The sequence below is a fragment of the Macaca fascicularis genome, chromosome 14 (genome assembly GCF_037993035.2).
Source record: "Macaca fascicularis isolate 582-1 chromosome 14, T2T-MFA8v1.1".
Classification (NCBI taxonomy): domain Eukaryota; kingdom Metazoa; phylum Chordata; class Mammalia; order Primates; family Cercopithecidae; genus Macaca; species Macaca fascicularis.
This window is the reverse complement of record NC_088388.1, coordinates 119733565-119752662: the sequence shown is the minus strand read 5'-3', so window position 1 is coordinate 119752662 and position 19098 is coordinate 119733565. Positions and strand designations below refer to the sequence as shown.

The 19098-nt window shown below is 51.1% G+C and overlaps 1 protein-coding gene across 18 annotated transcripts in view; it reads right to left on the bottom strand.

Moving 5' to 3' along the window:
* The window catches only part of GRIK4 (glutamate ionotropic receptor kainate type subunit 4), a 483018-nt gene that overhangs the window by 110078 nt on the left and 353842 nt on the right, over positions 1-19098 (bottom strand). For 16 of the 18 annotated variants that reach the window (XR_010581045.2, XR_012423807.1, XR_012423808.1 and 13 more), the window contains 3 exons: positions 17363-17524; positions 5587-5739; positions 4562-4666 (listed from right to left, as the gene is read on the bottom strand). Coding sequence is in view for 11 of the 18 variants with exons in the window: in XM_074015465.1 (XP_073871566.1) it covers positions 4562-4666; positions 5587-5739; positions 17363-17524 (420 nt within the window). In the remaining 7 variants the exon portion in view is untranslated. The remainder of the gene's footprint in view (positions 1-4561; positions 4667-5586; positions 5740-17362; positions 17525-19098) is intronic. The other 2 variants (XM_074015472.1, XM_074015474.1) reach the window with 1 other exon arrangement.

Here is a 19098-nt window from a genome sequence, read left to right as displayed (position 1 = left end):
GGACAGTATTTGTCAAAGGGTAGTCTGTGGACCACCTGCACTGTTATCATCTATCTTGGTGCTGGTTAAAATTATGCGGATTTCTGGAATATATCCTGTTTTACTAAACTGGAATTTATAGCTGTGAGGCCTGGGAGCGTTCAATTTTTATGAAGCACTCTCAGTCATTCTGGTGCACGTATATATTTGAGAAGCTTTGCCCTGCACTGCTCATCTGTGCCGCTGCCGAAGAAACTGCAGCCGCTATGGAGGATTCAGGGCACAATCCCTTGCTGGCCTGGGTCGGGGGCTGAAGGATGAGCCCTGGGGGCTGGGGCTGATGACGCTGTTTCTTAATAACTCAGGCAGTCCTCTGGCCTCGGGGCGAGCACAAGCCAGCCTGAGCAGCGGCTGCTGGAGCAGCAGAATAAAGATGAAGAGGCACTTGGAGCCTAATCAGCTGTCCTTCAAGTGGAGAGTGGGATCAGGGCTACCAGCCAGCTCTGCCACTGCAGGTGTCTCTTGATGGAGGGATGCTGGAAGTGGGCTCTTTCCCCGAAGCACTCACAAAGCAGGGCTGAGGTCTAAGGGGAGTGTTTCAAAGCCTGGGATCAGGCTTTCTATGGAGTGAGCATCATGTTCTCCTAACTGTTCCTCCACTGTTATCATCTCCACCCCCTTCTCCTGTCCCCTTTTTCTTTCTCCGCTTACCACTCCTGACACTATGTCACATATACATTTGTTTGCCCACTGCCTGTCCCCTACTAGAATACAGGCTCCACAAAAGCAGCCGCTTTCTTCGTCTTAAAAAACCTATACCTAGAAGAGAGTCTGGCACATAATAGGCACTCAACAAAGATGTCTTGAAAGAATGAATGAATATTCTTCACTTCACATCCCCCAAGCACATTGGGACTCAGAGAAAAGTGTGTCTGACAATTTCTCCACAGGCTGGCAGCTTCACCTATTCAGGTAATTAGAAGCCTGAGGGCACAATCTGAGTGTAATAACCCAAATTTGCACTTACGGTTTTCTATGTCAGGCTCCCTGGACCGACCGTGAGCACTCTCTCCATGCAAGGGCTGAATGTTTTTCAGCTTCGTTTCCCCCAGGCCCAGCACGGTAGCTGATGCATAGTGTACGCTCAATATATGACTTGTTAGATGAATAAAATGGCCATTTTGTGAAACGCCATCCCCGTAGTTTCTGGCTGCCTACCTAACCCTGCTCCCATTTGAGAAATTATGCAAAGTGGTAGCTGTTATTGCTTACAGGCAATGCAACTCTGGCCCAGAGATACGAGGCTTTGCAGAGAGTCAGCAGCAGGACTCTGGGCTCCCCTCTGTCTGGGACTCTTTCCTTTTACTGCCTCGCCTTCCAAGAAGGGTGACCTGACCTCGGGACCCAGCATAATTAAGATCTCCTAGAAAGAACTCCACTGGACTTCTAAGGAGGGCTGATCGGAGCCTATCAGATGTGGGGACCCAGAAGCAGGAGGCAGATGTGACAGGGCCTCCGCGGGGTAGGGCTTCATTCGAATCACCTTGGGGGCTTGACGACTGCATCAGTTCCCAGGGCCTATCATAGGCCTCCCCAACTAGCCTCTTGTGAAGTAGAGTTTTAAAATCTGTGTTTTTAATGCATTTCCAAGGCGATTCTGATGCATAATTTGTTGTAATGGTTAAGGACTTAGACTTTAGAGGTAGATCTATTTGGGTCCAAAACCAGCTCTGTCATTACTGTTTGTTCAAGGATAAGTCACTCAGTCCCCCTGAGCCTCAGTTTCTTCAAGTATAAAACTGGGACTAATAAAAAGTATCTATTTTGTAGGGTTAAAAGAGAAAATATATATGACACACTTAACATGGTATAAGGCCCATGGCAAGAGCCTAATAAATGGAGGCTGCTATGATGATGACAATTGCAGTGGTAGTGATGATGATATTGGTGGTGGTGGTTGTGGTGATGACAGTAGTGGTGGTGGTGATGATGACAATGGTGGTTGTGATGATGATGCTGGTGGGGGTGGTGGTGGTGATGATGGTAGTGGTGATGGTAGTGGTGGTGATGATGGGGATAGTGGTGGTGATGATGATGACGGTGGTGTTGGTGGTGGTGATGGTGGTGGTGGTGGCAGTGGTGGTGGTGGTGCTGGTGGTGAGCATGTTGGCAGTGGTGGTGGTAGTGGTGATGGTGCTGGTGGTGGTGATCGTGGTGGTGGTGGTACTGATGGTGGTGGTGATGATGGTGGTGGTGACGGTAGTGGTGGTGATGGTGGTAGTGATGGTGATGGTGGTGGTGGGTGGTAATGGTGGTCGTGGTGGTGATGGTAGTGATGGTGGTGGTGCTGGTGATGGTAGTGATGGCGGTGGTGGTGATGGTGGTTGCTGTGTTGGTGGTGGTGGTGATGGTGGTGGTGGTGGTGATGATGGTGGGGTGGTGGTGTGATGGTACCGGTGCAGTGGTGGTGATGGTGGTGATGCTGGTGATGGTGATGGTGGTGGTGATGATGGTGGTGGTGGTGTGATGGTACCGATGCAGTGGTGGTGATGGTGATGATGGTGGTGATGGTGGTGGTGGTGGTGATGGTGGTGGTGGTGACAGTGGTAGTGATGGTGGTGGTGATGGTGGTGGTAATGAAGATGGTGGTGGTGATGGTAGTGATGGTGGTGGTGGTGGTGATGGTGGTGATGGTGTTAGTGATGGTGGTGGTGATGATGATGGTGGTGGTGATGGTAGTGATGGTGGTGGGGGTGGTGGTGTTGATGGTGGTGGTGGTAGTGATGGTGGTGATGGTGGTGGTGGTGGTGAGGTGGTGGTGGTGATGGTGGTGTTGGTGGTGATGATGGCAGTAGCGATGGTGGTGGTGATGGTGGTGGTGGTGGTGGTGATGGTGGTGGTGGTAGTGGTGATGGTAGTGGTGGTGATGATGGTGGTGGTAGTGGTATGACGGTACTGGTGCAGTGGTGGTGATGGTGATGATGGTGATGATGGTGGTGGTGATGGTGGTGGTGATGGTGGTTGCAGTAGTGGTGGTGATGGTGGTGGTGGTGATGGTGATGATGGTGGTGATGGTGATGGTGGTGGTGGTGATGGTGGTGGTGATGAGGGTGCTGGTGGTGGTGGTGATGGTGGTGGCAGTGGTGGTGGTGGTGGTGATGGTGGTGATGATGGTGGTAGTGATGGTGATGATGGTGGTGGTGGTGGTGATGATGGTAGTGATGGTGGTGGTTTTGGTGGTGATGGTTGTAGTGATGGTGGTGGTAGTGGTGATGGTGGTGGTGATCGTTTGTGGTGGTGATGGTGGCAGTGGTGATGGTGGTGATGGTGGTGTTGGTAGTGGTGATGGTGGTGGTGGTGGTGATGGTTGTGTGATGGTACTGGTGCAGTGGTGGTGATGGTGATGATGGTGGTGGTGGTGATGGTGATGATGGTGGTGATGGTGGTGGTGGTGATGACGGTGGTGGTGGTGGTGATCGTTTGTGGTGGTGATGGTGGTGGTGGCGGTGGTGGTGGCAATGGTGGTGATGATGGTGGTAGTGATGGTAGTGGTGATGGTGATGTTGGTAGTGGTGATGGTAGTGGTGATTGTTTGTGGTGGTGATGGTGGTGGTGGTGGTGATGGTGGTGTTGGTAGTGGTGATGGTGGTGGTGGTGATGGTTGTGTGATGGTACTGGTGCAGTGGTGGTGATGGTGATGATGGTGGTGGTGGTGATGGTGGTGATGGTGGTGGTAGTGATGACAGTGGTGGTGGTGGTGGTGATCATTTGTGGTGGTGATGATGGTGGTGGTGGTGGTGGTCGTGATGGTGATGGTGTTGGTGGTAGTGGTGATGGTGGTGGTAATGATGGTGGTGGTAGTGGTGATGGCAGTGGTGGTGATTGTGGTGGTGGTGGTGGTGGTGGTGATGGTGGTGGTAGTGATGGTGGTGGTGGTGGTGATGATGATCATGATGGTGGTGGTGGTGATGATGATGGTGGTGGTGGTGAAAAAGGGTAATGGTGGAGAATGAGCAAAGGAGTGGGGAGCTGAAAGGAACTATGAAGGACAAGGCATCCCTGCAATGACGGAGCAGGCAGGGAGCGGCCAGGAGAGGGGCTGTGCCATTGGCATGGGGGTGGGAGTTGTGGGTTGGTCAGAGAAGGGCAGACAGGAGACACCCAGCCATGCACTCCAACACTGAAGGTTTCCTTGGCCCACATGAGATACAGTCTCTGCCTTGCCAGCAGGCTCCCTGGAGTCTAAATGGGCTCCAGGATTAGGGTTCGACTCAGGGAGTAAAATCCTCCCTGGGAATTCCTCCCTTACATGACACCCCCTTGCCTCCCCTTTCATCCCAGTTCTCTCCCTCTTGGTATTTTGCTGGGGGTGTAGTCCCTGAGCCACAGTGACTGATCTGGTGGCAGGAAGGGGGAGGCTGGTGCAGGCCAGGAGCCTTGCCCAGGATCCAACCTGCTGCTCTTGGGGATAACTGGGAGTAGGAGGCCATCCAAAACACCAAAGGCATCGATGAAATGGGCTGGGGTCAGAGAAGGAAACAGAGAGGAGGACCTGCCATCACCACGGCACAGCTGTGCTTACCTGCCGAAAACCATTCCTTGTGAACTGTAAGATTTTCAAGGCATAGTTGGACCTCTGGCCTTTGCTGTTGAATTCAATGTGGCCGGTAAGACCTTCCAATTCTACCTGTCCAAGAGAGAGTGAGTTACAGCACCAAACAGGCCCCAGGTTACACTTGCCCCCAAGCAAGATTTCTACACAGGGGCTATTTAAGGATGCCCTGAAGAGGCAAAGCAGTTAAGATCCTTCTCCTGCCCACCCACAGCCAAGGCATCTTGAGATGACAAATGTGATGTCTGCAGAGACAATTCAGACTTGGCTTGGCCTGGAGTAGGAGAAGAATGCTTCCCCAATAACGCCATACCAACTGCACAAACCAACCCAGTCATGGTGCTAACTTGAGCTCACATTCCTCTCGGCTCCTCCTCCAGGCCCTTGGCTGTCCACAGCATTCATCCTCTCTGGGCAGGCGCTCACCCACCCCCAGGCCCACAGGAAGTCAGGATGACTCTCCACCTAACTCTAAATGCAAAGTCCGAGACATTGTGCTGCAGCAGGCTTCTCTGACAGAAGCCTTCTGTGTGGGGTAGAGATCCACATTCATCCACCAGAGGAGGCATGGCTGGGGAGGACAACAATGGGAAACCCAGCCAAGCTAGAAGTCTTGAGCCTGCAACTCCCACAGGGACGCCAGTCTCCATCAGCACCGCCCTTTCCCAGCTGTGTGGAGCTTTGCTGAGAACACTGCTGAGCAGACAGGCCAGGTGCTAAGTCTGGAATTCAGGGGCCCATTAACAGCATAAGGCTCGAGGGCTGTTGCCTTCTGAACAAACTTCCATGGATTCTCAGTGGTTATTGGGGCTTAGGGAACAAATGTGGCTCATGATCCATTCAACTGGGGTCACTAGAGAACACTGATTTATCTGGGGCTGTAATAAAAGGCACGTTTTGGGGAAGCCTGGAGTTGAGGGACTATTGTACCTTGAACCACGTGTCCCACCCCACCAGCCTGGGCACGGCCCTGTAGGGCCTCAGCCGCTCCTCACCATGCGCAGGTAGTTCATGAGGCTGGTGCCGTGCTGCCAGATCTGGGCGGAGCCACAGGACAGGGGCTTCACGCCGATTTCCTGGCTCCGGTTCAGTTCCTGCACCGCAGTCACCACAGCATAGACAGCATCAAACAGCAGGGCCGAGGAGAGCTGGGAGAGGCCGGGAAGCAGGCAGAGGGAGGGAGTGATGGGTGTAGAGGAAGGAAGGGAGGGGAGGGAGAAAAGAAGAGGACGGAAGAAGAAAAGAGAAAGCAAAAGAAAGGGAAATAAGAGTGCATCTTCATCGCCCTTGGCCCATGTCCTGTCTCTGGGCCAGCTCTACTGCATCCAATAGTCAGGTACTCACCCAAGACACATAATAGTGGCAAAGGCTGCTCTGCGATTCAAGCCTTGAGCTGGCCCTTTGGGCCCCAAATGACTTCAAGTGTACCCTTTTTTCTCTGCTCCAGGGAAATAAGCAACTGCCATTGCTCCCAGGAATCCTCAAGAGGCGGGTAGGGCTGCTTATGTCAAGAAGAGAAAGGAACCTGGCCACTGTCCCCCATCTGCCCATTCTATAAGGCTCAGTTGAAGGTCACTTCCTCCTGCAAGACCCCACGATATTGTTTCTTCCTAAATGTGCCTCATATTAGTCCACTTTGTACTGTACAACTTGATGAGTAGGTATGAAGCACACGGTAAGTTCAAAGCCCAAAGATGAGTAGGAGCCTATTCCTGTGATTACAGCAGGATGGGGAAGGGAGGTACGAGGAGACAGGGCACGAATAAGGGGAACATGAGACAGAGTGTGGCAGGTCCACAAAGGTCTTGCCGGGGATGGGTTCCAAAGAGGGAAACATCTGGTTGGGCAATCGAGAAAGTCTTTCATGGAGGATGCTGCACTGGAACTGAGTACTGAAGGATGGGGAGTTGCTGGCAAGAGGGAAAGGCATTCCAGAGCATGGAACTGCAGGAACAAAGACTAGAAGGTGGAGAGTTGGACCATTCCTAGAGGGAGGGGAGGGGAGATAAGGGGTGGGGCTGGAGAAAGCAATCCATCAGACACGTGACAGGGGTCATGCCATGCAGGGCCTGAAAGTCAGGGAAGAGGTCAGCACAGTTGTGTGCCCACGTTTTCATCTTCCCTATTAAACTGCAAGCTTCTCAGGGTAGAGAACACACAGGACCTTAATCTCTACATTCTGCACAGCATCTGTTATGGGGCTTGTCATGTGACTGGCCCCCAAGACATCTGCTTGACTTGAGTTAACTTCTGGCTGAAATCTGCCCACTACCCAATAAATGGACACAATGTTCGCAGCCTATGGGGAGGGGAAAGCTGGGTATCTTGGTGGAGGTGGTAGGAGTGGAAAGACAGAAGCCACCTGTCCTTGAGGAGCTTGCAATCTAAGGAGATAATACTACACTATGTTAATGTATGCGGGGTCCCTGGCAATACAAACAAACAAACAAACAAACAAACCCTAGTAAGTGCAATTGACTATATACTCAGTACTGTGCCAGGGCCCTGAGGGGGGCCAGGAAGGCAGGTGGGGGCCTCCTGGGAGGAGTGGTGTTACAGGGCTAGAAGTCCACACACAGTCCCATTACAAAGCAAGTTCCTTCACTGAAACCAGACATTCCATCACTGGCGACTCAACATTGCCCCTTCCAAGCCTCCTCTTTCAACTGATGGCATCCTTGTGAGGGTCCCACGGGAGACCCTGTGAGAGCAACATTCCATGGGACCGACTGCTTACAGCCTGCCTCTTTCCTAGCCAGCCCTGGGACACCGGCCCCTCCAAGGCTGGATGGAGGGATGCTGTCGCAGGGTTTTCAAGCTCTCCAGGCAGTGTAAGCAGTGTGAGATAGCGAGGTGTTGGGGAAAGACCTTGAAAGCATGAACACCAAACCCAGAGTCCAGATCCCAGCCCTACACTATGTGCTGAGTGATCCCAGGCACGTGAATCCCTCCAAGTAAGCAACAATTTCTGCATCTGTAAAAGAGAAGCAGCAGTCCCTGCCTCAGAAGTCTGTAAAAGTGCTCTGCAAACGGCCAGTGTCAGAAGATAGCATTCCTGAGGGCAGGGGCTGTGCTCTCAGCTCCAGACAGATGTCAGCAGGTGCTCAGGAAGCAGGTGTTGACTGAACTAAGCAAGGCTCCAGGGAGTGGTAAGGACAGGGGGCTACAGGCATGGTGGATGGCCTTATTTCCTACCCAGTTTTGCTACATGTTTGGCCAGGAGGCCTATGAGGGGAACTGGGTGAGCCAGCTCTGGATAATCTCTTTAAAAGGTAATTACAGAGCAAAACAGTCAACAAAGTTTGTCTAGTCCAGTCCAAGTTCACCTGCATCACAAAACCACCTGGCTGCTGTATGCTTTCTTCCTCCCTCTCCCTCTCTCCCTCCCTCTCTTGCTGCTTCTTCCCCTCCTTGCCTTGCTTCTTTGCTTTATTCCCACTTTTATTCAGCCACTACCATCTGGCAGGTACCATAGCTCAACACCTTCCCACTCTCCACAGAGACACTGGATCAGGCCACTGCCTTCAGCCTCCATCGAGTCTCCTGTATCCCCCTGCTCCAACTCCCCTCCTGTCTGTCCCTGGGTCCCGGAGCCTCCTGGAACCCAAAGACTAAGCAACAAAGGGCACCCAATTCTCACCATGGGGAACAGTGGACATCTCTGCAGTCCTGCTGAGCTAGGATGAGCTGGGCTGAGACGCCACACTCCCGAGTCCCTCCATCCATTGTCTTCCATTCTCTCTTCTCTACCTCCCTGCTCTTCCCCTTTGCCCTCAGTTCCTTCTTCATTGGATTCACCCTGCATGGCAGCGAATGCTCCTTTGCAAGCCTACAACCGTCCTTGTCCTTCCATGTAACTTGCTTTCCCCTGAGCACATGTGGCTTTTTTATTAATGGGCCTCTCACATGCCACAAACTAATGCTGCAGACTCCCTCTTTCTGGCTTAGACAAATTGAGGGGAAGTTAGCTGCCCCTACTGAAATCGGCTTCTAGATTCCTCTGTTTGGCTATTTAAATGATACTATAAACCAATTTCTGTCCCACCTTCTCCCTTGCCTCCCAGTTAATCTCATCATTCTCAGATTCCCAAAATTGCGGAGTGTTTGAGCTGGAAGGCATTCTAGAAAACAACTCATCCAGCCAGGCCCGGTGGCTCATGCCTGTAATCCCAACCCTTTGAGAGGCCAAGGCAGGGGGATCACTTTGAGGTCAGAGGTTCGAGACCACCCTTGCCAACATGGTGAAACCCCATCTCTAGTATAAATACAAAAATCAGGGGCCAGGCACAGTGGCTCACGCATGTAATTCCAGCACTTTGGGAGGCCGAGGCATGTGGATCATGAGATCAGGTGATCGAGACCATCCTGGCTAACATGGCGAAAACCCATCTCTACTAAAAATACAAGAAAATTAGCCGGGCGATGTGGCTGGCACCTGTGGTCACAGCTACTCGGGAGGCTGAGGCAGGAGAATGGCATGAACCCAGGAGGCGGAGCTTGCAGTAAGCCAAGATCATGCCACTGCACTCCAGCCTGGGCAACAGAGAGAGACTCTGTCTCAAAAAAAAAAAAAAAAAGAAAAAGAAAAAAAATCAGCCGTGTGTGGTTGTGCGCGCCTATAATCCCAGCTACTCGGGAGGCTGAGGCAGGAGAATCGCTTGAACCTGGGAGGTGGCGGCTGCAGTGAGCCAAGATTGCACCACTGCACTCCAGCCTGGGCAACAGAGTGAGACTCCATCTCAGGAAAAAAAAAAAAAGTCGTCTGACTCTCTTCTTTTACGAATGAAGAAACTGAGGCACAAGACATTCTTCTCTTGCCCAAGGTCACAAAGCAAGGCCTGGAGGCCCGGCACCCCTTTGTCCAGCCTGGCTTCCTCCCCTCTCCACAGCACTGTCCTCCACCTCTGTCCCGCTGAGAAGCCCAGGCTGTCATTGCTCTATCAGATTTATTCTTATGCCTCATCTCCCAGGACAACTTGGGGCAATCTTTCATTGTTGCCTTCTCAGCAGCAGATGGGAGCGTGGGACTCTGGCGCCAGGGTGCGGGCAGGAAGGGGTGGTGGGCAGGCTTCTTGAATGCCCTGGGTTGGGGCCATCACCCAGTTTGCCTCCTGGCCAGACTGGCTGTTTGTCCTCACGTTAGCCCCTCAGTTAAGAGCCATTAGCCATTGGCTGCCTACCTAGCACCCATTCTCCCCTTCTTCCTCCCATTTTATTCAGGTATCCTTCCTTGTCCCAAGCTGCAAGGAGCTTCAGAGGAGGCTGAGCCAGCCCCAGGTCCCAGGGAATCCTGGGTGGTCCAAGGTCCCCAGGCCAATATGTGATTTGGGACTGTGTGAGTGACCCCATTGGAACAATGAGCCATGAACAGCGGCCTGGAAGGAGGGGCTTGCTTCTCAGGAAAGTTTCCTGTCTCCTAAGAGGACGCTCCTTCTCTCTCCTCTGGACATGTCTGTGTCTGGTTGGGATGCTTGGACTGCTGCAGCCAGCCCAGCTCCAGCCTGAGCATGAAGCTGGCACCAAGCAGGGACACAGCAGAGATGGAAAAGATTTGGTCTCCAACCTCATCACTCCGGAATCTTGCTAAGCCACGCAATAACACATTTCCATTTTCCCACAAGGCATTTTAATACAGGGTTTCTGTTGCCGAGAGTACTCTGGTACCAAGGCCCTGGGGATCCCTTTCCTCGCAGAGGCATTGTTGCACGAGGCCCCAGAGTCTACAGGCCCCCTCCCCAGGTCCCCTCTTCCTCCGGTGAGGCTGTGTGCCGGTCCCCAAGAGACCCTCATCATGGTACAGTTGCAGAGAAAGCGCCTCGCCGTTTCTCACATCCTCCCACCAAGCCCCCAGCCTGTTCCTGCTACATGGTTGCCACTATTCCCACTCCGTCTGGGACATGGTTTCCTTGGCTGATGCTCTCTTATTAGCGCATGATGTGGATGCTGAGAGATCCATGCATGCCTGTTGGCAATGTTCTTTGGCATCTCCAACTCCAAGGCCTTCAAGATTCTTCGAGTGCTTCTAGTACTAATGCCAGCTAGGGATGCTGGGCGCGGGGAGCAGGTGGAAGGAAAATCCTCAAGGTTCTGGTCTCCTCTCCATCTGTGCGTGGCCTTCAGAGGGGCGAAACCAGTGACGAGTCCCCCGTAGGCTCTGGGCTTTACGGTTCCTCTGTGTGGTTCAGCCTGGGCTGGTCAGAGCTGACCCCTTCTAAACCCCAAACGTCTTCTCTTCCAGTGCAGTCTCCTCGGGTTCCTCCGCCCATCACCAGGCCACTCTTTTCTACAGGCTCCTGGCAATCTGCTCACACTTCTCACCTGGATCCTTCAAACTGCTCTGAGAATTCACTTCCCAACCCTTGTGCCTGCAGCTTTCTCCGCGCAGTCACCAATCTCCTGCCCTCACCCAATTTCTCCTCTGATGGTGTGCGAGCCTGTCATCTCTCTGCTTCATCAATTTTTCCATCTTGTTTCAGATCTCCATCCCAAAGCATCTTTCTCCCTCTCCTAATTGCTTTCTCCCTCCGCTCTTACTTACTCATTTAGCTCTGGAAAGCATTTGGGGCTACAGTCAGGGAGAAGCAGTTTCTATTACAACAGCCCTCTGGGCCTGGCGTGGTAGCTCATGCCTATAATCCCAGCACTTTGGGAGGCCGAGGCGGGTGGATCACGAGGTCAGGAGATTGAGATCATCCTGGCCAACATGGTGAAATCCCATTTCTACTAAAAATACAAAAAAAGTAGCCAGGTGTGGTGGCACGTGCCTGTAGTCCCAGATACTTGGGAGGCTGAGGCAGGAGAATTGCTTGAACCCTGGAGGCAGAGGTTGCAGTGAGCCGAGATTGTGCCACTGCACTCCAGCCTAGCAAACAAAGAGAGACTCCATCTCAAAACAAAAAAAAAAGAAAAAAAGAAAAGCCCTCCATCCATGTCTCCACTTCTGGGCCCACCAGGGGAAGGAGGCGCCCCCCTGCCTCACTCCATTTCCACCCCTTCTCTGCTCTCTTATTCCATTTCCTTTTCCTCTCTGTCTTTCTGTGGCCTCCGCTCCTCATCTGTGTGTGCACGCCTCTTGGTTTTTGTCTCTGCTTCTCCTGTCCCTGTCTCTTCTAAATACTAAATCCCCCAAATGGCTCAGTCCTCATTTAAAATCCTCTCCTCTTCCTTGGCACCAAAACGTTGCTTGGCAATGAACCCTCGATTCTCTTGTTTTTATATTTTCATTTGGTTCTTCATTGTTATTTTCTTTTGAGCTGTTTGCAAATTGTTTAGGGGAATGCAAAGCTCTGTATAAATTAAGATGAATCAATTCTGACTCAGGGAGCTGTGGCTGAGTTCCTTCCCCCTCCCATGATATGAAAATAAGAATATCTCCTAAATACACACCTGTAACCCTCATCTCTCTCCACGCCCCAGATGACGGGATTCCCAGGATCCTCCCGGATGCCAATTTGTCTCTGAACTTCTGCAGCTTAAACTCTACCCCCCAATATAAAACCAGGACAGGAACCATTAAAATCTCATGGAATAGTTCTTACAATCTGGATTTTATTCAATGAAATAAACACTTAATTACAAACATCTGCTTTAGCCTAAATTCTAATTACTTAATCTAGCCATCTGTAATTTTAATGATTTTCCAGGATTTTTGTTCTTTGCCGCGTGATTAATGGGAACGGCGTGTGGAGCTAGCGGGTGTGCGTCTCCATTTGCGACACCCCGTCTTCTGCTTGCATTGTCTCAGGCAGAAGCACGTTTGCAGCTCCTGTTGGCCACCTGGCAGGTATGGCTTAGGGGAGTGGACTGATCCAGAAGGTTAGGAATAGCGGGAGACACCTACCCAAGTCCGGAGAAAAAGGCAGTGGAGAGAAGAAAGTGCCAAGAGTGAAGAAAGAGCGGGGAACATCATGTGGAGAGAGAGAAACAGAAAGGAAGGTCTAGGGAGAAAAGGGTAAAGAAGGGGAGAAGAGGAAGAGAAAGAGAGAACGTCCCCACTGAGGCTGGAGCTGTAGCCTTTGTAGAACGCTCGATGGCGGGGACAGAACCAGACTGTTTTCCTGGAACCGACTCCCTCTCGCCTTCCAGCTCCCCAGAACATAAAAGAGCTGGGCTGTTTGTGCTGTGAATTTCTCAGCCTCCAAAGAGACAGGAAGAGGCACCACTTTTCAAAAGCTGGTTGCTAAAGTGAGAAGCCTTGAGAAAGGTGTGTTGCTACTGTTGCTGCCGTGAGCTTCCTTTCCACACGCTGAGATGAGAGTGTCTGGAATACTTTCCCTTCCCTCTCAGAGGCCACAGAGACAGTAGCTGGAAGGTTCTCCGGCACTGGGAGACAAATGTAGGTTCTACTCCAGGTTATATTGGAGTGCTGATCTCGGGGGACCCTTGATGTGCCATCCAGCACTTCCATGCCTCAGTTTCCCCACTTGTCCAAAAGGGCTACATGACCACTCTTAACTGTTACTAGGATGCCCTGAGGAGGAAAATAGGAGAAGGCGGGATAATTTCATGGGAAGGGCTACAGGAGTCTTCAGCTCTGTGCCCAGGTGAAACCCAGTGGGGTGGGCGCCCTGCTGTCCTCCGGAAGAAAGAACACTTGTCCATTTTATTGGCAAGAAAACCAAAGGGGCTTGGCTGAGAGAAAGCTGACTAAAGTAGACGCAGAATCTGTGACCGGCACAAGGACCAGCTGTAGGCCTGAGGTCCACATAGATGCTCCTCGCACAGTCCCATGAGACAGCCTCGAGCCCGCGCAGCTCAGCCCATCTTTACTCTTATTCTCCACCAGCAGCACCAAGAGAGCCTCAGAGAACACCCCCACTCACTGAATACCCCCCAAGCATTCTTGCGGGGCATAAGATGCTGAGGCCTTCGGAAGTCTGACTTTGGACTGGGAAGGAGATAAACGAGGTCAGGGTTTCTATCTTTTAAACGGCCCTGGGCAGCATCCTCATGACAAGACACCCTCTCCAGTCCACTGAGCGAGTCAGCACAGCGCCCCTGCTCCACTGGGATGCCGTGACCCTGCCTGGTGTATTGCACACAGATGAGCAGCAAATGACTGGCCTCCCTTTCTTCCGGCAAGCCTTCCCCGACCTCTGCAGGCAGAACTCAGGGGCTTTCCTCCGCTTCCATGAGAGTAACATAAGCCCAGGAGTCACCTTCCCAGAGGTGGAGGTGAACCCTGCTCCTGCATGGTGCATCTGGAGGACAGTGGCTTTGATCTTCACTGTGTGACTATGTGATGGAGCCAGCCCTTCATCCCACTCTGCCACGGTTTGTTTGGTCCCAAGTCTCATGTGGCAGTGACCCGGGTGGGTTGGATAAAGGGGGTGGATGCTTCACAAATGGCTTTGTGCCTTTCTCACGGGAGCGAGTGACTTTTCACTCCAGTTCCCACAAGAACTGGCTGTTGAGAAGAGCTGACACCTCTTCCCCTCTCTCTGTGGCTTTCTCTCTTGCCATGTGAGCTGCAGACGCCCCCTCCCCTTGCCTTCCACCAAGAATGGAAGCTTCCTGAGGCCCTCACCAGAAACAGATACCGGCTTCTTGTACAGCCTGCAGAACCAGGAGCCAAATAAACCTCTTTTCTTCACAAATCACCCAGCCTCGGGTATTCCTTGATGGCAATACAAACGGACTAAGACGCACTCTGTATTTGGATATTCAGACTTTTTACCATGCGGCTTTGCATTTTTTTCCTCTAAAAGGGTAGAATACATTTCCTCACTCCCTAACATGGAGTTTGTGTGTGTGACTTTCTTTGGCCAAGAAAATGAGTGTGTGCCTTTCTGGGAGCCTAGGACTAAGAGGTCCTTGTGTTTCCACTTGCTTTGCTGTCCTTCTGTCATCACCATGAGAATATGCTGGGCTGGCCTGCTGGTCCAGGGGAAGAGGTACTGGCCCCAAGTAGGCCCAGTCTGGATCAGCCAACCCATGCATGCTGAGAGATCTCATCCAGAGCAGCAGAGCTGCCCAACCGAGCCAGCTTAGACGAGTGGCTCCCTCGCTGACCCACAGGTCCACGGGCTTTATAAATGTGTACTGTATGCATATTTATTGTGTATCATGAGATTTAGGAGTTGGCTGTTACACAGCATTTACATAGCAAAAGCTGCCTGATATATTTAATAATGCCTATTCTAGCATCTGGCATATATAGGTTGTTATATTAACTTACTTGGTGAATAACTGTGAATTGAAGATAGAATCATATCTGATTCCATCTTCACAATAATGCTCTAAGACAGTCAGGCATAATTCACCTAAAATTATGGTAAAAGAATCTGAGGCCCACAGGGGTTACATCACTACGTAAGATCACATGGTGAGAAAGCGTCTAGGCCAGTATTTGACTCCAGGCTCTGTGACTCCAAGGCCAGTGATCTTTTCAGCCTGCCTGACCATGGCAGCGCTGACCCACAGCTCTCTGAAAGGCACTCCTGGCCTTTGTGCTGGATCCTTACAAAGAAGCCCACTAGAAACCGAAGGACCCTCATTTGTCTGCTCGCGGCCAATGTGAGCATCAATGCAAAGGCAGACACCCTTAGAGAGAATGAGGAAATAGGGCCTAGGACCATTTACTTCACTAGGCCAGATGCCAAATGTGGTGAGGCTTGGGTTGAAGGGAAAGAGACAGATTTTTTTTTTTTCCTTTCTTGATACTGTGTTGCAAGCCTTTCAAATTGGTCAGCACCTATTAAAATACTGGAATGAGAACTGTAAGAACAGCAGACTCGGCTGGGAGAACAGGGCTTGCATTGCTGCTGGGGGTTGAGTCTGATCCTGCACATGAAACTGTGCTTTGAGATGTTCCTCTCTGTCCCTCAAACCATTTAATGGGCATGACTCCTTCCTTCAGCTGCCCTCCCCAGTCCTTCCCATGGATTTTTGCCTATTTTAGGTCTAAAATAGCTTGTTGGGATGAGTTCCATAAACCTTCATGAAACTCTGTTTCTCAAACCCCATCCTCCTGTCCCATTCCCTGGATCAAAGCTTCCTGAGTTTTCCATGAGCTCTGACCTCCTTAGCTATCCCTTCCTTCCTAAGACATCCACGAGGCCACATGATCATAAAAGCACAGAGTTTTGTGAAAGGTCATTAAGTCCAGGCCCTGGCTTCCGCAGCCCGCCTCCAAGGTCACCATGTTGACTAAGCACTAATTAGACGCCAAGTGTGCAGATGTCTAGATATGCCTTTGCCTCTGGGCATATCTTATCAAAGACAGGCATCCCTCCTATTTTTAAAACTCACCAGAGAATTTCCCACTCCAGGAGTGTACCTAATTCCATTGCCATCTCCTAGACCTGATGCTTCTCCACTTCTATCTATAACTCATCATTCCGCCTGACTCACTCACTCACTCATTCACTCAACAAATACCTAGTAACTGCAGACATGTGTTGCTTAACAGTGGGGACACATTATGAGAAAAGCATCATCAGGCAATTTCTTCATTGTGTGCCCATCAGAGAGTGTGCTTACACAAACCTAGATGCTATAGCCTACTACACTCTTAGGCTATATGGTATAGCGTAGTGCTCCTGGGCTACAAACCTGTATGGTATGACTGTACTGGATACTGTAGGCAATTGTAACACAGTGGTACGTACTTGCATATCTAAACATACCCAAACATAGAAAAGGGACAAGAAAAATGTGCTATTATCATCTTTGGAACCTCCATCATATAAGTTGTCCATTGCTGACCAAAATGTCATTATGCATGCATCACTGTACCTCCATCTAGCCAGGCTCAATTACAGTACAGCATGGCAAGGAAATGACAGTCCTAGAGAGATGCAAAGTGGCACGGAGGTTAAAAGTATAAACAGTAAAGCCATACGGCCTGGGTTCTGGTCCTGGTCCTCTGCTCACTGGCTGTGTGGCCCTGGGCTATTTGCCTAACCTTTCTGGGCTTCGGTTTTATCATCTGTAAAATGGAGATACTGATAGTAGCTGCCTCAGGAAGTTGTAGTGAGCATCACAAGCGCTGCCCCGTGGAGCTTTTAAAAATAAAATAACGTGTATAATGGGGCTAGGCAGGGCATAAAAAGCCACACAATCCTAGTCTCCTGAGAACTTGGCTCTTAACAAATGTACACAAGCAGATATTCTTGGCCTGCCCCACGGAGAAGAACATCCAACTCAGTGGAGAACGGCCATGGAAAGGTTTGCTCCCGTTACACGTGCCGGAAGGGGCCAGAACTGCAGAGAGGAAGCACAGGGACTGGGCAGAGGGGAGCCACTCCGGATGAGCCCTGACTCAGGAAGTGGCCAGGGGGTGGACAGAGCACCAGACCAGGAGCCAGGAGTCCTGGGGTTAGTTCCACTCTGCAACAGCCTCGATGTTTGCCCTTGAACAAGACCCCTACATCCCCACTCCACATCCCATTCCAGCCTGGGCTTCAGTTTCCTTATCTGAAAAATGAGGGAGTAGATCAGCTTAAAGGCCCTTCTAAACGATTCTTGGATCCTAAACTCAGGCAGCTCTCGGCAATGGTATTATTGAGAGTCTGGCCGCGGGGGACCTGCAGACTTCACTAAGTGACAACCCAGTACCTCCACACAGCCTCTCCCTGCTGTCTACAGCTCACTGCTTCCCAAACATCACCCCCTGCAACCACTTCCCACACTTTCTACCTCCCTTTCTGAGCTGGGACGGGAGCGGGAGACGGCTGGACTCCAGGAGGGTGTGTTGCCCAGGGGCTGGTCCACAGAGGGGCGATGTGCAGAGGCCAAGGGGCACCAGGAAGAGCTCTGGCGGGTACTTACCGCAGGCCCAGTGAAGGGCACATGGTCACAGTTCTCCTGCCAGGACTGGTTGAGGCTCTGGGCAAACTCTTGGAAGAAAGCATGGGATTGGTTGAAAATGGAAAATCCCAGGATGTTGACACGATCATCCACAAGGCTGTCCATTCTCTGGAGTGAGAACTCCTGGAAAGACCCAGCATCAGAAATAAGAACATAGTTAGGAAAGGGTGAAGTGAGGGATGGACTTCGGTAGAGCACGTCCGGGTACTTCATTCTAGTCCAGAGAACACCAGACAGTCTGTTGGGACCTAGGAGTCCAGAGTTAATGAGAGTAGTTTTTCTAGGAGTTAACACTGTAATAGTGGAGGGTGGAGGAGGAAAAAAAAAGCAGAATGATCTCTAAACAAGTATATACAAGATGCACTAGCTAGAGAAAGAAAGAAAAAAGCCATGTGCCCAGTGGAGGCAGCACTAGGCACATGGGGTTTTTTTCCACGGGAAGTGGGATGCTTGAGCGGTGTCTTGAAGGATATATAGGCATTTTCTGGGTGGAGAACTGTGGGTGGTCAAAGGCTACTCCAGCCAGAAATCCCCACATATACAAGGGCACAGAGCTGAGAAAGTGCATGGCCCTTTCAGTCAACTGCCCGTGCTGTACTTGTACTTTGATGAAGACGTCACTTCTTAAAGTGTGATTCTACCGTCAGCATCATCCAGGTTCCTTTTTAAAAAATGATAGGGCTGGGTGCGGTGACTCACACTTGTAATCCCAGCACTTTCCGAGGCCGAGGCGGACGGATCACTTGAGGTCAGGAGTTTGAGACCAGACTGACCAACATGATGAAACTCCATCTCTACTAAAAATACAAAACTAGCCAGGTGTAGTGGTGTATTCCTGTAATCCCAGTTACTTGGGAGGGTGAGGCAGAAGAATCACTTGAACCCAGGAGGCAGAGGTTGCAGTGAGCTGAGATTGTGCCATTGCACTCCAGCCTGGGCAAGAAGAGCAAAGCTCCATCTCAAAAAAAAAAGGATGATTCCTGAACCCCACCTAACACCACCTGAACCCGAATCTGTGGAGCTGAGGCCCAGGAGCTTGCATTTCCAGTGGGACCCTAAGTCTTATACACCTGAAGCATGGGTTAGCACACTGGATACAAGGGGGCCTGGGAGAGGGATGGTGAGAAACGAAGCTGGGGCAGTCAGCAGACGCCAGACCATAAGAGTGAGGATGCCAGGCTTGCGAATGTGCCCTTTGTCCTAGGTGTGATGGAACTCAAGGGAACTGTCAGCGGGGGAATGCCAAAACCAAGTTTGCTTTCCCAGAACCTCAACCTGAGGGTTTGTGGGTAGGGTGGTGCCTTCATTTACCACTAATTTTTGCATTCACTTGATAAACATTTAAGCATTTATCATGTGCCAGACATGGTTCTAGGCATGGAGGATACGGATGAGAGAGACACACTTGCTGCCCTCAGGAAGCCTGCAGTTATTGGAAGAGACAGATAGTCAGGAAACAAATTCATCATCATTTCGTATAGCTAGGGGGATGGGACTTGGGGTGAGGGACTGCTACTTTAGATGAGGCAGTCAGGGAAACCCCATCTAAGGCAGTGATATTTAGAAGCTCAAAGGCGTTCTCCCTGCAACCCACGGTCCTCATGCAATCAGCCGGGTGGGGCCAAGTGATAGTCAGCAGGTGTGAGTGCACCAAGGCCAGTTAGAGTTATAGAGAGGGGCAGTGTCCTCCTCTGAGC